At 49.3% G+C, this 16,457-nt stretch overlaps 1 protein-coding gene across 1 annotated transcript in view; it reads right to left on the bottom strand.

Moving 5' to 3' along the window:
• Window positions 1-961, bottom strand: part of MRPS27 (mitochondrial ribosomal protein S27) — a 50,833-nt gene extending 49,872 nt beyond the window's left edge. The window contains exon 1 of the mRNA XM_069962823.1: window positions 718-961. Coding sequence (XP_069818924.1) covers window positions 718-793 — 76 coding nt within the window. The 5' untranslated portion in view covers window positions 794-961. The remainder of the gene's footprint in view (window positions 1-717) is intronic.
• Window positions 962-16,457: the final 15,496 nt, after the last annotated feature.

Raw genomic sequence — 16,457 nt, 5'->3', positions numbered from 1 at the left:
GGTGGGTAGGCCCGCCTCCAGTGCTTCAGCCTGGGCCTGGTGGTACAGTCACTTTAAGCCAAAAAAACATAAGATGACCGGCGCCAGAATGAGCAGGTCAGTGGCAACAGCCACATATATACGAACCTGCTTATAGTTTCCCTTCAAGGTGAATTAAAAGTGTTACCGTTGCTTCAAAAAACTCCTGACATGTTATAGAGATAGGTCAAAGGTTTAATTGGTCTGCGTCTAGGTGATCAGACCCCAGCGAGCAGGAAAAGCATTGGTCCCCTGAGAGTGATGGCCCCTCCACCAGGCAGGACAAGGGTCGGGGGTCTCCCCTTCTTCAGATATCCTATAGATATGCCATTAGTGTATAAGGCGGTACTCCCATCTTATCCCTAATCCAGGATGTGGCGTCTGGCGATGCTTGGAAGCCCCTCGGAGGAGGAATGGCGCAGGTCACATGTCCTCTGTCAGGGATTGTGGGGGGGCCCACAGACTGGCAGGTTATTCCCTGTCCTATGGATTGTCCCATCTTCTTGAGCAGTAGTGTATTATATGCAGTCCTGTATACCATATATACATAGGCTGCAGCCACACAGCCCTGTATAACCCTCCCTCCTCTCACAGGGCACTGCCAATGTCACACAGCACATACCCTGCCCGGATCACTGCCAGTGCCATACCCCGGGCACAGCGCCCCCCACACCAGCCCGCACTCCCATCCCCTCGTACCGGTCACTGCGGAGCCTAACGAGACCAGCCGAGACCGGGAGAGCAGCATGTACCGGCTCAGCATGGAGGCCACCATCTTGGGACGTCACCAGCCGTGTCACCGGGTGATGACAGAGGTGGGCGGAGCCATGTGACCCGGTGCTGAGCCCTGAGGGGAGAACGGATAACTGAGGGTAGGAGGCCAAATGCTGTCACAGACTCCGTATATTCCGCCATGGCTTCTGAGCTCATTCCCTTTACTAGAGACTCTGAAACGTAACTATGCAGGTGGTGTCAGCTAAGCAATGGCGGATTGGAGAGCGCCACCTAGCGGCATGGTGAGCTCCTACACTGTGCTCCTCTCCAGAGAGGCTGACCGCTAAGGGGCCCTAACGTCCTGTGTGTACACACCTGCGGTAACGCATCATGTAGAGGGTAAATCATCACAGTCACATCTACAGCCCCTCCATAACACTGACATCTACAGCTCCTCCATAACACTGACATCTACAGCTCCTCCATAATACTGACATCTACAGCTCCTCCATAACACTGACATCTACAGCTCCTCCATAACACTGACATCTACAGCTCCTCCATAACACTGACATCTACAGCTCCACCATAACACTGACATCTACAGCTCCACCATAACACTGACATCTACAGCTCCTCCATAACACTGACATCTACAGCTCCCCCATAACACTGACATCTACAGCTCCCCCATAACACTGACATCTACAGCTCCACCATGACATCTACAGCTCCTCCATAACACTGACATCTACAGCTCCTCCATAACACTGACATCTACAGCTCCACCATAACACTGACATCTACAGCTCCTCCATAACACTGACATCTACAGCTCCTCCATAACACTGACATCTACAGCTCCTCCATAACACTGACATCTACAGCTCCTCCATAACACTGACATCTACAGCTCCTCCATAACACTGACATCTACAGCTCCTCCATGACATCTACAGCTCCTCCATAACACTGACATCTACAGCTCCTCCATGACATCTACAGCTCCTCCATAACACTGACTACTACAGCTCCACCATAACACTGACATCTACAGCTCCTCCATAACACTGACATCTACAGCTCCTCCATAACACTGACATCTACAGCTCCTCCATGACATCTACAGCTCCTCCATGACATCTACAGCTCCTCCATAACACTGACATCTACAGCTCCTCCATAACAGTGACAGCTGCAGCTCCCCCATAACACTGACACCTACAGCTCCTCCATAACACTGACATCTACAGCTCCTCCATAACACTGACATCTACAGCTCCCCCATAACACTGACATCTACAGCTCCCCCATAACACTGACATCTACAGCTCCTCCATAACACTGACATCTACAGCTCCTCCATGACATCTACAGCTCCTCCATAACACTGACTACTACAGCTCCACCATAACACTGACATCTACAGCTCCTCCATAACACTGACATCTACAGCTCCTCCATAACACTGACATCTACAGCTCCTCCATGACATCTACAGCTCCTCCATGACATCTACAGCTCCTCCATAACACTGACATCTACAGCTCCTCCATAACAGTGACAGCTGCAGCTCCCCCATAACACTGACACCTACAGCTCCTCCATAACACTGACATCTACAGCTCCTCCATAACACTGACATCTACAGCTCCCCCATAACACTGACATCTACAGCTCCCCCATAACACTGACATCTACAGCTCCCCCATAACACTGACATCTACAGCTCCACCATAACACTGACATCTACAGCTCCTCCATAACACTGACATCTACAGCTCCTCTATAATACTGACATCTACAGCTCCTCCATAACACTGACATCTACAGCTCGTCCATAACACTGACATCTACAGCTCGTCCATAACACTGACATCTACAGCTCCTCCATAACACTGACATCTACAGCTCCTCCATAACACTGACATCTACAGCTCCTCCATAACACTGACATCTACAGCTCCTCCATAACAGTGACAGCTACAGCTCCCCCATAACACTGACATCTACAGCTCCTCCATAACACTGACATCTACAGCTCCTCCATAACACTGACATCTACAGCTCCCCCATAACACTGACATCTACAGCTCCTCCATAACACTGACATCTACAGCTCCTCCATAACACTGACATCTAGAGCTCCCCCATAATACTGACAACTACAGCTCCCCCATAACACTGACATCTACAGCTCCACCATAACACTGACATCTACAGCTCCTCCATAACACTGACATCTACAGCTCCTCCATTACACTGACATCTACAGCTCCTCCATAACACTGACATCTACAGCTCCTCCATAACACTGACATCTACAGCTCCTCCATTACACTGACATCTACAGCTCCTCCATAACACTGACATCTACAGCTCTACCATAACACTGACATCTACAGCTCCTCTATAACACTGACATCTACAGCATGCTCTATAACACTGACATCTACAGCTCCACCATAACACTGACATCTACAGCTCCTCTATAACAGTGACAGATACAGCTCCACCATAACACTGACATCTACAGCTCCACCATAACACTGACATCTACAGCTCCTCCATAACACTGACATCTACAGCTCCTCTATAACACTGACATCTACAGCTCCCCCATAACACTGACATCCACAGCCCCCGCGACCGGGCCGCTACCAAGGGGGGGCCCGCGAGGCCCCCCCTTGCCACTGCTCTGCCCGCCTCCTACTCCCTCTTGTGACCGCAAGCAATGTTTTGCCTGCGATCACAAGAGGCAGGCTGGGACGGCCCCCGGCTGACTTGCGGGGCTGGGAGCATCACCTAGGCAGGAAAAAACAGGTCCCGCAAAGCTCCGCCCCCTCCGCGGGAAGCCCTCCGCCCCCTCCGCAGGAAGCCCCCCCCCGCGAGAAGCCCGCCAGCGTGCCTGACTAGAAGACTAGAGGAACCATTCAGGTGAGTATAGATGTTTTTGTTTTAAAGGGCATGATGGGGGTGTAGTGGTATGATGATGGAACAAGAGGATGATGGGGGGTGTAGTGGTATGATGATGGAACAAGAGGATGATGGGGGTGTAGTGGTATGATGATGGAACAAGAGGATGATGGGGGTGTAGTGGTATGATGATTAAGGAACAAGAGGATGATGAAGGGTGTAGTGGTATGATGATGGAACAAGAGGATGATGAGGGGAGTTGTGGTATGATGATGGAAGAAGAGGATGATGGGGGTGTAGTGGTATGATGGAAGAAGAGGATGATGGGGGTGTTGTGGTATGATGATGGAAGAAGAGGATGATGGGGGTGTAGTGGTATGATGGAAGAAGAGGATGATGGGGGTGTAGTGGTATGATGATGGAACAAGAGGATGATGGGGGGTGTAGTGGTATGATGATGGAACAAGAGGATGATGAGGGGAGTTGTGGTATGATGATGAAGGAACAAGAGGATGATGGGGGGTGTAGTGGTATGATGATGATGGAACAAGAGGATGATGAGGGGTGTAGTGATATGATGATGGGGGGTTTAGTGGTATGATGATGATGATGGAACAAGAGGATGATGAGGGGTGTAGTGGTATGATGATGGAACAAGAAGATGATGGGGGTTGTAGTGGTATGATGATGAAGGAACAAGAGGATGATGGGGATGTAGTGGTATGATGATGAAGGAACAAGAGGATGATGGGGGGTGTAGTGGTATGATGATGAAGGAACAAGAGGATGATGGGGATGTAGTGGTATGATGATGAAGGAACAAGAGGATGATGGGGATGTAATGGTATGATGATGGAACAAGAGGATGATGGGGATGTAGTGGTATGATGATGGAGCAAGAGGATGATGGGGGGTGTAGTGGTATGATGATGGAACAAGAGGATGATGAAACAAGAGGATGATGGGGGGTGTAGTGGTATGATGATGGTACAAGACAATGATGGGGGGTGTACTGGTATGATGATGGAACAAGAGGATGATGGGGGGTGTAGTGGTATGATGATGGTACAAGACAATGATGGGGGGTGTACTCGTATGATGATGGAACAAGAGGATGATGAGGGGTGTTGTGGTATGATAATGAAGGAACAAGAGGATGATGGGGGTGCAGTGGTATGATGATGAAAGGGCAGGAGGATGAAGGGGGTGGTAGTATTATGGTGGAGGTGGTTGTAGTATGATTATGAAAGGGCAGGAGGAGGGGACAACATGGGGGACATCTGTAAGGGGGATAAAATGGGGGGCCATCTATATGGGGGGCATCTATAATTGAATAATATATAATAAAATATCTGTAATATTTCCCCTTGTGTACTGGTAATATTGGCAATATTGGTCTCAGTAAACATGATTTGTTTAGTAACAGTGTGGCGGTAATATGTATGGTGATAATATTTCCTGTATTCTGGTATTATTGGTAATATCAGTCTTGAGATATATATATATATATATACCAATAGCATCGAGAAAGGGGGGGGGGGGGGGCCCAAGTTGACCTCTTGCACCAGGGCCCAAGAGACATTAGCTACGCCCCTGTCCACAGCTCCTCTATAACACTGACATCCACAGCTCCTCTCTAACACTGACATCTACAGCTCCTCCATAACACTGACATCTACAGCTCCTCCATAACACTGACATCTACAGCTCCTCCATAACACTGACATCTACAGCTACTCCATAACACTGACATCTACAGCTCCTCCATAACACTGACATCTACAGCTCCTCCATAACACTGACATCCACAGCTCCTCCATAACACTGACATCTACAGCTCCTCCATGTCACTGACATCTACAGCTCCTCCATAACACTGACATCTACAGCTCCTCTATAACACTGACATCTACAGCTCCTCCATAACACTGACATCTACAGCTCCTCCATAACACTGACATCTACAGCTGCTCCATAACACTGACATCTACAGCTCCTCCATAACACTGACATCTACAGCTCCTCCATAACACTGACATCTACAGCTCCTCCATAACACTGACATCTGCAGCTCCTCCATAACACTGACATCTACAGCTCCTCCATAACACTGACATCTACAGCTCCTCTATAACACTGACATCTACAGCTCCTCCATAACACTGACATCTACAGCTCCTCCATAACACTGACATCTACAGCTGCTCCATAACACTGACATCTACAGCTCCTCCATAACACTGACATCTACAGCTCCTCCATAACACTGACATCTACAGCTCCTCCATTACTGACATCTACAGCTCCTCCATAACAGTGACAGCTACAGCTCGTCCATAACAGTGACAGCTACAGCTCCTCCATAACACTGACATCTACAGCTCCTCCATAACACTGACATCTACAGCTCCACCATAACACTGACATCTACAGCTCGTCCATAACACTGACATCTACAGCTCCTCCATAACACTGACATCCACAGCTCCTCCATAACAGTGACATCTACAGCTCCTCCATAACAGTGACATCTACAGCTCCTCCATAACAGTGACATCTACAGCTCCTCCATAACAGTGACATCTACAGCTCCTCCATAACACTGACATCCACAGCTCCTCCATAACACTGACATCTACAGCTCCACCATAACACTGACATCTACAGCTCCTCCATAACACTGACATCTGCAGCTCCACCATAACACTGACATCTACAGCTCGTCCATAACACTGACATCTACAGCTCGTCCATAACACTGACATCTACAGCTCCACCATAACACTGACATCTACAGCTCGTCCATAACACTGACATCTACAGCTCTACCATAACACTGACATCTACAGCTCCTCCATAACACTGACATCTACAGCTCCTTCATAACACTGACATCCACAGCTCCTCCATAACAGTGACATCTACAGCTCCTCCATAACACTGACATCTACAGCTCCTCCATAACACTGAAATGTAATGGCAGGTTCCCTGTATGTTTTAACATAAAAATGCAAAACAGGGCTACTGCCTCCTTTACCTGTATCTGTGTCCTGCAGATGCTTATGTGCTTAAATACAATAACAGAGCAGAGATCAAATCAAATTTTGGCATATATTTTTTATTATATCTAGACTGCACATTGACGTGCCTGCAGCTGTGTAACCATGCATTACTGTAAACAGAAAACTGCACATCAAAAATTGACCAGTTGGTGGCAGCATTTGCACTAGATGGTCTCCACACTGGTGGTTTATGCTGGAATTATATGAGGGTTGTCTTGTAGTTTAAACCCTAAAAAGCGTTATGAGGATGAATGTTGTGCGGTTGACTAGACGCTCAGATTAAAATGCAGAAGTCTGGGGTGAGTTTTATCTAGGACCAGCTATGTTCTGATTACATGATTTGTTGTTTTTCTTTTGCAAGAACGTCAAAGTTCTAATGTGGTGAGTGAAAGGAACTGGGCAGACAAGACAGAATAAGGGAAATGTAATGAAATGTAATGATAATATAGGTAAATGATAAAATAGGTAAACTGAGCCTCCCCAATAGTCTGATCCCTGAATCAAATTAATTTATTAATCATTTCCCGCTTTCACCATCTTCACACATTAGTTTACTGTACATTGTGGTCATTCTTGTTAGCCATGACAATGTCCTTTACTTTTTATAGAGATGTGGCCAGGAGGAAAAGGTTAAGGGTGAGTTCACCTGTACAGGATCTGCAGCAGATTTGATGGCGCAGATTTGCTTTGAATTTGCAACCGTCACGTCGGTTCTGTGCACGAACCCTATTAAATCAGAATAGGGCTCATAAATGGAACCGGCTCAGCAGGGTCGTATTCATAATTACCCAAACTTCTGGCGGTAGAAACGATTCTATGCCAATCGAGTGAGTAAACCTGATGACAGACACCCTGACCTCATCTTCATGACCAAATCTAATGACAAGTACCCTTTATACTAATGTCACCTAGTTGGTTGTCAGGCACATCTGAGACATGCTAAGAGCATGTGGATTATTGGTAATGGCTGTGCTACAACTGTACTTGTGTGGTTACCCAGGGCAGCCAGGTGGTGTTAGCTGGGGCAGTTTTTGTCATGGGGCCTTATTGACCTGAGTGGTATGTTTAGCCTTAACCATGTGCGTCGTTTACTTGCAGATTTCTTAAAGGCGCGGTACAATAAATCATAGTCCTTTTCAATAAGGTGCAAGAAGATACAACAGATAACTTACTGACTGAAATGCCATGATAAAAGTTGTAAGACTTTAATGGGCTACTTTAAGGGGCAACCTCTGTAGACCCTAGGGTTCTTAGCTGGTGGTGGAATTTGACCAATATGTGTGAGTGGTGATGGAGACTTGAAAAGACTTGGCAAATTTGACTAATGGTCCTTTTACACGGAACGATTTATCGTTTGAATTTGCGCGATAACGATCAAATTCGAACGATAATCGTACGTTAAATGCAGCAAACGATCAAACAACGAGCAAGAAACCGTTCATTTTGATCTTTCCATATGTTCTCAAATCATCATTGATCGTTCGCAAAAAATTTGCAGATCGTTCAGTGTACACAGTCTTTCAACGATTTCCCCTATGTGTGAGATAGGCTAAAGCGATCGCAAAACGAATATTCCGTACGATGTATCGTTCCGTCTAAACGCCGATCGTTATAAAAAAAAAATCGTTCATTCAAAATCGTTAATCGTGCGATGGGGCGAATTATCGCTCCGTGTAAAAGTACCATTAGACTTGACAGTGGGCTACTTTAAGAGGCAATCTCTGTAGACCCTAGGGCTCTCAGCTGTAGGGGGATCTGATCACCTTGTGTAAGTGGCGATAAGACTTGTATCTGCATCTATGACTATGAAGATCCGCCTAATGCAGTCCATGAGCACAGAGCAACACAGAACCACGAACCCATGCCTCAACTAGTGGGGAAAGCTAGCCATTGGGGTGACCCAGCCTAGCATGTTGCAGCAGAGTTCGGCTTTACTTGCTCTAACCTACCTGCTGGCCATTGACTGACTTCATAGATGGGCACTGCTAATGATTATTGCCTGTTTCCTTGGTTGAAATTTAACCAAGGCAACCTCTCCATGGAACTTGTGTGTTCTCCATGCATTTTCCTTTTCTCCTTCATTCAAGGCTACTCAAGACTATGCCTCCTTACCCCATTGTGAACCCCAGTGGGGATAGGGATATGTGATAATGTTAAGTGCTATGGTATATGTCAGCTATATAAATAATTAAAATAAATACAGTAAGAATACAGTACCTGTTGTGTCTCCTTTAAAGGGAACCAATCAGCACAATTGTGCTGATATGGTTCCCAGAATTATAGTATAGAGCTACTGTGCAGCCTGCTGCACGTACCAGCTTTGGCTGCAGCAGTAGCTTTAGTAAAGAGAAAAAGTACTTTTATACTGCCGCACGAGGTGCGGCAACTAGTCATCTGGGCAGGGAGCCACCCTTGACTAGTCACCACTCTCTGCCTGTCGGTGCCCATGTGGGAATGATTGACAGGCAGAGGGTTCCCTTTAAGACCACAAAACTCCACAGCTGCCCCTGTCCAAGAATCAGGGGCGTTGCTAGGGTCCTAAAACATCCGGGGCACGGGGCCTCTGAGTTCCGTCATAATAGGTTAGCGAAGGAGCCCAGTGCAGAAGCTAGTAACCCCAACGACTGCTCTAGCTCTACTGCCGCCACTTATAATAACTGCGGCTAAGCAGACACAAACAGCCACCTGCCCTGGGCTCCTGTTAAGCTCACTGTCATCGGTAATGGTATACCCCAATGGTGCCCACCAATGCAAGAGTGACCCAGGAAGCTCCCTCACAGCTCTCCCTGTACACACAGCCTCTGGGGAATTCCTATCAGAAAACGTTATACAAAATGCAAAAACCTCATTCAGTGACTCACAGGTGACGTCTTCTTTGATCTGAGATGTTCTCTTTCCCTTTTCCTCTCCATCCGGCCCAGGCCTCCATGATTTCTTCCAGCTACAACTCATCTCTTCAGAACCTGCCAGACAAACATCTTAGGCTCTGCACTTTTCCACCAACTTCCTTCCTTTTTCCACTCCTATAAGCTCCCATACAGTAGAAACTCCACTGTTTGGTGTCATGGGCATTTAATTGAGTAGGTAAGTGGGATGCCCCCTGTATGTAGGATTCTGTCAAACTCCCATATAGTAATAATGCTCCCTGCTGTGCCCCCATATAGTAATAATATCTCCTGCTGTGCCCCATATAGTAATAATGTCCCCTGTTGTGCCCCCAAATATAGTAATAATGTCCCCTGCTGTGCCTTCATATAGTAATAATGTCCCCTGCTGTTCCTCTATATAGTAATAATGTCCCCTGTTGTGCCTCCATATATAGTAATAATGTCCCCTGCTGTGCCTCCATATAGTAATAATGTCTCCTGCTGTTCCTTCATATAGTAATAATGTCCCTGCTGTTCCTCCATATAGTAATAATGCCCCCTGCTGTGCCTCCATATAGTAATAATGTCCCCTACTGTTCCTCCATATAGTAATAATGTCCCCTGCTGTGCCTCCATATAGTAATAATGTCTCCTGCTGTTCCTTCATATAGTAATAATGTCCCCTGCTGTTCCTCCATATAGTAATAATGCCCCCTGCTGGGCCTCCATATAGTAATAATGTCCCCTACTGTTCCTCCATATAGTAATAATGTCCCCTGCTGTGCCTCCATATAGTAATAATGTCTCCTGCTGGCCCCCATATAGTAATAATGTCCCCTGCTGTGCCTCCATATAATAATAATGTCTCCTGCTGGGCCCCCATATAGTAATAATGTCCCCTGTTGTGCCTCCATATAGTAATAATGTGCCTGCTATACCCACCATAGTAATAAAGTCCCCCCTCTGCCTGTAATTGAGCTGACCCCCCACGCACAAACTAACCCACCTGACCCCCCCCCCCCCCACACACACACACAAACTACCGCCCCCCCCACACACACACACAAAAACTACCCCACCTGACACTCCCTCCTTACACACACACTACCCCCCTGACCCTCCCACACTACTACTCCTGATCCCCCACACACACACTACCTCACCTCCCCCCCCCACCCCCACTACCAGGCACTACAGGTTGGGGCAACAGTGCAGTAAATGAGGAAAGACCCATGACCAGGGGAAGACTCCGACTACACAGTGCCCACTATACTGATGCCCACAGCAGCGCAGGAGCAGTGAGGAAGGAGCCCGGGGCAGTGGGGCCGATACCTGTCACTGGGGAGCCCTCTGGGGGAGATCATCAGCTGTCACCGAAACCGCTCACTCAGCGGTGCGTATGCAGCAGTCCAGGATGCAAAGGTGAATAAGATAATCGTCCAGAGACAGGAGAGAGGCTGGGCAGCGATGTGGCCGGCCGCAGCGCACGCATGCAATGACGTCATCCGGCACTTGTTCATTGGATGCGTGCGCCGCGGCAGTACCTAGGGGCAGGCAGTACATGGTGCGAGCAGGCCAGGGAGCCCTATTAGAGGCCGCGGCTGCTGTTTTTTCAGCACTGGGGTGCCGGGGGGGGCGCCAACTTTCAGGGCTAGGCTGAAACCATTCAGGGCTTGTGCCCCAAATATTTATGCCTAGCGACGCCACTGCCAAGAATCTATTGCTTGAATGTCCATAGTAGGTAATAGCTCTACATGGTAGTATCACAGGCAGTAATACCATGCTAAATTGGTCAAATTTACCATGGAAAATCTCACAACTTAGGCCCCCTTCACATGTCCGGAAAAAACGCCCGGATTTCCTATCAGGAAATCCGGACGCATAGACTTTAATTAGTCACGGACACCCCTCCGGATTTTTCCGGAAGGGTGTCCGTTCCGGAAAATAGATCCGGATTTTATAGGACATGTCCTATTTTTATCCGGAAATCCGGTCCGGACGCTCCCATAGAAGTCTATGGGAGCGCCTGAACCACGGACGCTTTCCTGATGCACATCAGGAAAGCGTGCAGAGTTGGATTGTCTGCCCACCACCCCCTCTCCCCCAAACCTCACCTGTTGTCTCCTCCGGCCTCCTGCTCCAGCTGTTCCCGATCTGCTCTGCGCTGCTGGTGTGCTTTGGTCCCCCAGCTTCTTCCTACCGCCGCCTCAGGTCTGCCCCGGCCTCCTGCAGCCTGACCCCCGGATCTCAGCCCTGGTCCTGCGCACCAACCCCCCACACACACACACCGGGCCGCAGCGCACGTCGCCTGACACCCTCATAACGCCCCTGAACCTCAGCAGCCGCCGCACATCGCCTCCCTTCCGCCCCCCCCCCCCCCCCCCGGGCCGCAGCATACACCATCCGACACCCCCATCCTGCTCCCCCCCCCCCCCCGGAACCTCTGCGATCGCCGTCGGCTACCCATCCCCCGCCACCCCCCCCCCCCCGTCCGATCCTCTGCCAGGAGCCCGGCACCCCCCGGACCTCAGCGCTCCAAAACCCCCAAATCCTCTGACAGGAGCCCAGCGCCCCCCCTTCCCCTATTAACGGAGCTCATCGCTCACAGCCCCCCAACCAGGAGCCCGGCCGCCCCCCTCACCTCGGGGACCATGAGAAGAAGAGGACTACGGAGGCCAGAGCAGGATCCAGGACAGGTGAGATTATCCCCTAAAACTACCACTCCTATCATGTCCTGCTGATAGTCCATGATGGGAGTTGTAGTTTTACAACATGTGGCCATTCAGGTTGCAGAACTACTACTCCCATCATGTCCTGCTCACAGTCCATGATGGGAGTTGTAGTTTTACAACATGTGGCCATTCAGGTTGCAGAACTACTACCCCCATCATGTCCTGCTGATAGTCCATGATGGGAGTTGTATTTTTACAACATGTGGCCATTCAGGTTGCAGAACTACTACCCCCATCATGTCCTGCTCACAGTCCATGATGGGGGTTGTAGTTTTACAACATGTGGCCATTCAGGTTGCAGAACTACTACTCCCATCATGTCCTGCTCACAGTCTATGATGGGAGTTGTAGTTCTGCAACAGATTAGAGGATGACACATGGCATGAGGGGGAGACGGTGGCAGGGTAGACGAGGGGGAGGCGGTGGCAGGGTAGACGAGGGGGAGGCAGTGGCAGGGTAGACGAGCGATGTAGGTACTTGTGATGTATGTTGGCATACTAACTACACCATATTGAAATCACTTCTTTTTTTTTTTCCTCATCAGGAAATCCTGAAGGTAAAAACTGACTACTGTCACGAAATCCTGATACTTTCCTGATGGCTTTTGAGGCCTCCTGATCAGGATTTCCTGACAGTAAAAACTGACACTGACGTGTGAATGGGGCCTTACAGGACCTAAGTTTCATTCAGTTTCAACCACACATAGCATTACAGACAGGCTTCCATAATACATCTATCTATAATGTATTTTGAAATGCTGCAACTCTTCAGAGAGATCATAGTATCATAGTCTAAAAACTGGCCAGGATTATTGTTCCAAGTGGTCCCAGGCCCTTTCAGTCTGACCCAAGAAGCTTGACTGATAGTTTCCATATTTGTGCACAAGAAAAGATCTAGCAGTCAAGCCTAGTAGAATGGGGAGCCCAATGGCCCAAATCCCCATTCCCTGTCTCTGTGACATGTTGCCCCTGGTTTGGACAGGTAGGTTCCCTTTAAAAGATCTGCTGATAACATCTTGGTGTTAGATACCACAGGACACCTTCAGAGATCTTGTATAGTCCGTGCCTTAAAGAAGAAGTCCAGCCAAAAGTATTTTTTGATATGTTATTACTTATGGAAAGTTAGACAAATTTCTAATGTACATTAATTATGGGAAATGCACATTTACTGCTAATTTAAATTCTCAAAGATTCGATGACGTCCCGAATCAGGGTGCAGTTACAATGGAGTGTCCAGCAGGGGGCGCACTACATATAGAGTACCATGTAAAAATTTAATGTTTTTGATTCAATACATTTATGGAATACTTTGGGGAGCAAGTGTCCTTGATTCCCAGAGTAATCCATAAAAGTATTCAAACAGTACTTTTGGAGGGCACCGAGCAGGCAGGGAGAGAAGTTACCTGTGCATCTACCTCCCCCCTCCCTCCCTGCTCGGTGCTGGACACATATACACGGTACTACTCCTCTCATCCTCTGCTCACCTTTGAGCAGAGGATGGGGGAGTAGTACCTGTGCTATACCCATTACCCCCTGCGCCGCTCCTCATACAAGGGCTTCAGCATGCCCCCTCCTCCGCTCCCCCTCCTCCTCCCGGATTCAAACTCACTATCCCGCCGTTCACTCCCTTCCGCTGGCTGCCGCTCCCTGCTTACATGCATGCCGGCCGCCGCTCACCGCCCGGCCGCCGCTCTCTGCTTACATGCATGCCGGCCGGGGGCACCGGGAAGCATCGGGAGCATCAGCCTTCCCCCACCCCGCAGGGAACACGGCGCTGCTGATGCTTCCCGGTGTCCCCGGCCGGCATGCATGTAAGCAGAGAGCGGCGGCCGAGTAGTGAGCGGCAGGGAGCGGCGGCCGGCATGCATGTGAGCAGGAAGCGGCGGAATAGTTAGTTTCAAGCTGGGAGGGGGAGCGGAGGAGGGGGCATGCTGAAGCTCTTGTGTGAGGAGCGGCAGCAGGGGGTGCTGGGGATAGCACAGGTACTACTCCCCCATCCTCTGCTCAGAGGTGAGCAGAGGATGAGAGGAGTAGTACTGTGTATATGTGTCCAGCACCGAGCAGGGAGGGAGGGGGGAGGTAGATGTATAGGCACTTCTCTCCCTCTCTGCTCGGTGCCCTCCAAATGTACTGTTTGACTACATTTATGGTTCAGGGAAGAAAAAGAGTGCTGCACCTCACACCTATGGCTGATACTAGTACCTCTCGGCTGCATAAAAAACATCAGAATTCTGTATGTGAATTGATCAAGCCACACTGCCCCATGTACCTTGTGCAGATATCTAATACACATGGGTCCCTACACTAAGTCCACACTGTGCCAGTCAGCGACCACCACCCCTGCAGGCATGCACAGTCAGGGAAGGGAGGCCATGGAACGGCCCTGCAACCCCCATGTCACAGGACCAGACCCAAAAATGCCACACCAAAACCCAGCCAGCACCAACGGCGGAGGAAGCTGCTCCCAAACCGCACAAGTCTGGATAAGGTATTGCACTCACCATAGCTATAAAAGATAGAATGGGACAGACAGGAGGGATTAAAACTATGAGCACTCAGGTGTCTCCTGCTAATTGCGGTCATGTGGGTCTCACCAGGAGGAGTGCAAAACACGAGAAAAGAGAGAAACAAAATACGGTTCAGGGAAGAAAAAGAGTGCTGCACCTCACACCTATGGCTGATACTAGTACCTCTCGGCTGCATAAAATACATCAGAATTCTGTATGTGAATTGATCAAGCCACACTGCCCCATGTACCTCGTGCAGGTATCTGATACACATGGGTCCCTACACTAAGTCCACACTGTGCCAGTCTGTGACCACCACCCCTGCAGGCGTGCACAGTCAGGGAAGGGAGGCCATGGACGGCCCTGCGACCCCCATGCCACAGGACCAGACCCAGAAATGCCACACCAAAACCCAGCCAGCACCACCGGCGGAGGAAGCTGCCCCCAAACAGCACAAGTCTGGATAAGGTATTGCACTCACCATAGCTATCAAAGATAGAATGGGACAGACAGGAGGGATTAAAACCATGAGCACTCAGGTGTCTCCTGCTAATTGCGGTCATGTTGGTCTCACCAGGAGGAGTGCAAAACACGGAGAAAAGAGAGAAACAAAATACGGTTCAGGAAAGAAAAAGAGCGCTGCACCTCACACCTATGGCTGATACTAGTACCTCTCGGCTGCATAAAAAACATCAGAATTCTGTATGTGAATTGATCAAGCCACACTGCCCCATGTACCTCGTGCAGGTATCTGATACACATGGGTCCCTACACTAAGTCCACGCTGTGCCAGTCTGCGACCACCACCCCCGCAGGCGTGCACAGTCAGGGAAGGGAGGCCATGGAACGGCCCTGCAACCCCCATGCCACAGGACCAGACCCAAAAATGCCACACCAAAACCCAGCCAGCACCACCGGTGGAGGAAGCTGCCCCCAAACAGCACAAGTCTGGATAAGGTATTGCACTCACCATAGCTATCAAAGATAGAATGGGACAGACAGGAGGGATTAAAACCATGAGCACTCAGGTGTCTCCTGATAATTGCGGTCATGTGGGTCTCACCAGGAGGAGTGCAAAACACAGAGAAAAGAGAGAAACAAAATACGGTTCAGGGAAGAAAAAGAGTGCTGCAACTCACACCTATGGCTGATACTAGTACCTCTCGGCTGCATAAAAAACATCAAAATTCTGTATGTGAATTGATCAAGCCACACTGCCCCGTGTACCTCGTGCAGGTATCTGATACACATGGGTCCCTACACTAAGTCCACACTGTGCCAGTCAGCGACCACCACCCCCGCAGGCGTGCACAGTCAGGGAAGGGAGGCCATGGAACGACCCTGCAACCCCCATGCCACAGGACCAGACCCAAAAATGCCACACCAAAACCCAAGCCACACTGCCCCATGTACCACGTGCAGGTATCTGATACCCATGTGTATCAGATACCTGCACGAGGTACATGGGGTAGTAGTGGATGTCCCATTCTATCTTTGATAGCTATGGTGAGTGCAATACCTTATCCAGACTTGTGCTGTTTGGGGGCAGCTTCCTCCGCCCGTGGTGCTGGCTTGGTTTTGGTGTGGCATTTTTGGGTCTGGTCCTGTGGCATGGGGGTTGCAGGGCCGTTCCATGGCCTCC

The sequence above is a fragment of the Dendropsophus ebraccatus genome, chromosome 3 (genome assembly GCF_027789765.1).
Source record: "Dendropsophus ebraccatus isolate aDenEbr1 chromosome 3, aDenEbr1.pat, whole genome shotgun sequence".
In the NCBI taxonomy this organism is placed as follows: Eukaryota; Metazoa; Chordata; class Amphibia; order Anura; family Hylidae; genus Dendropsophus; species Dendropsophus ebraccatus.
The sequence above is the reverse complement of the archived record's forward strand: the minus strand, read 5'-3'. Positions and strand labels throughout refer to the sequence as shown.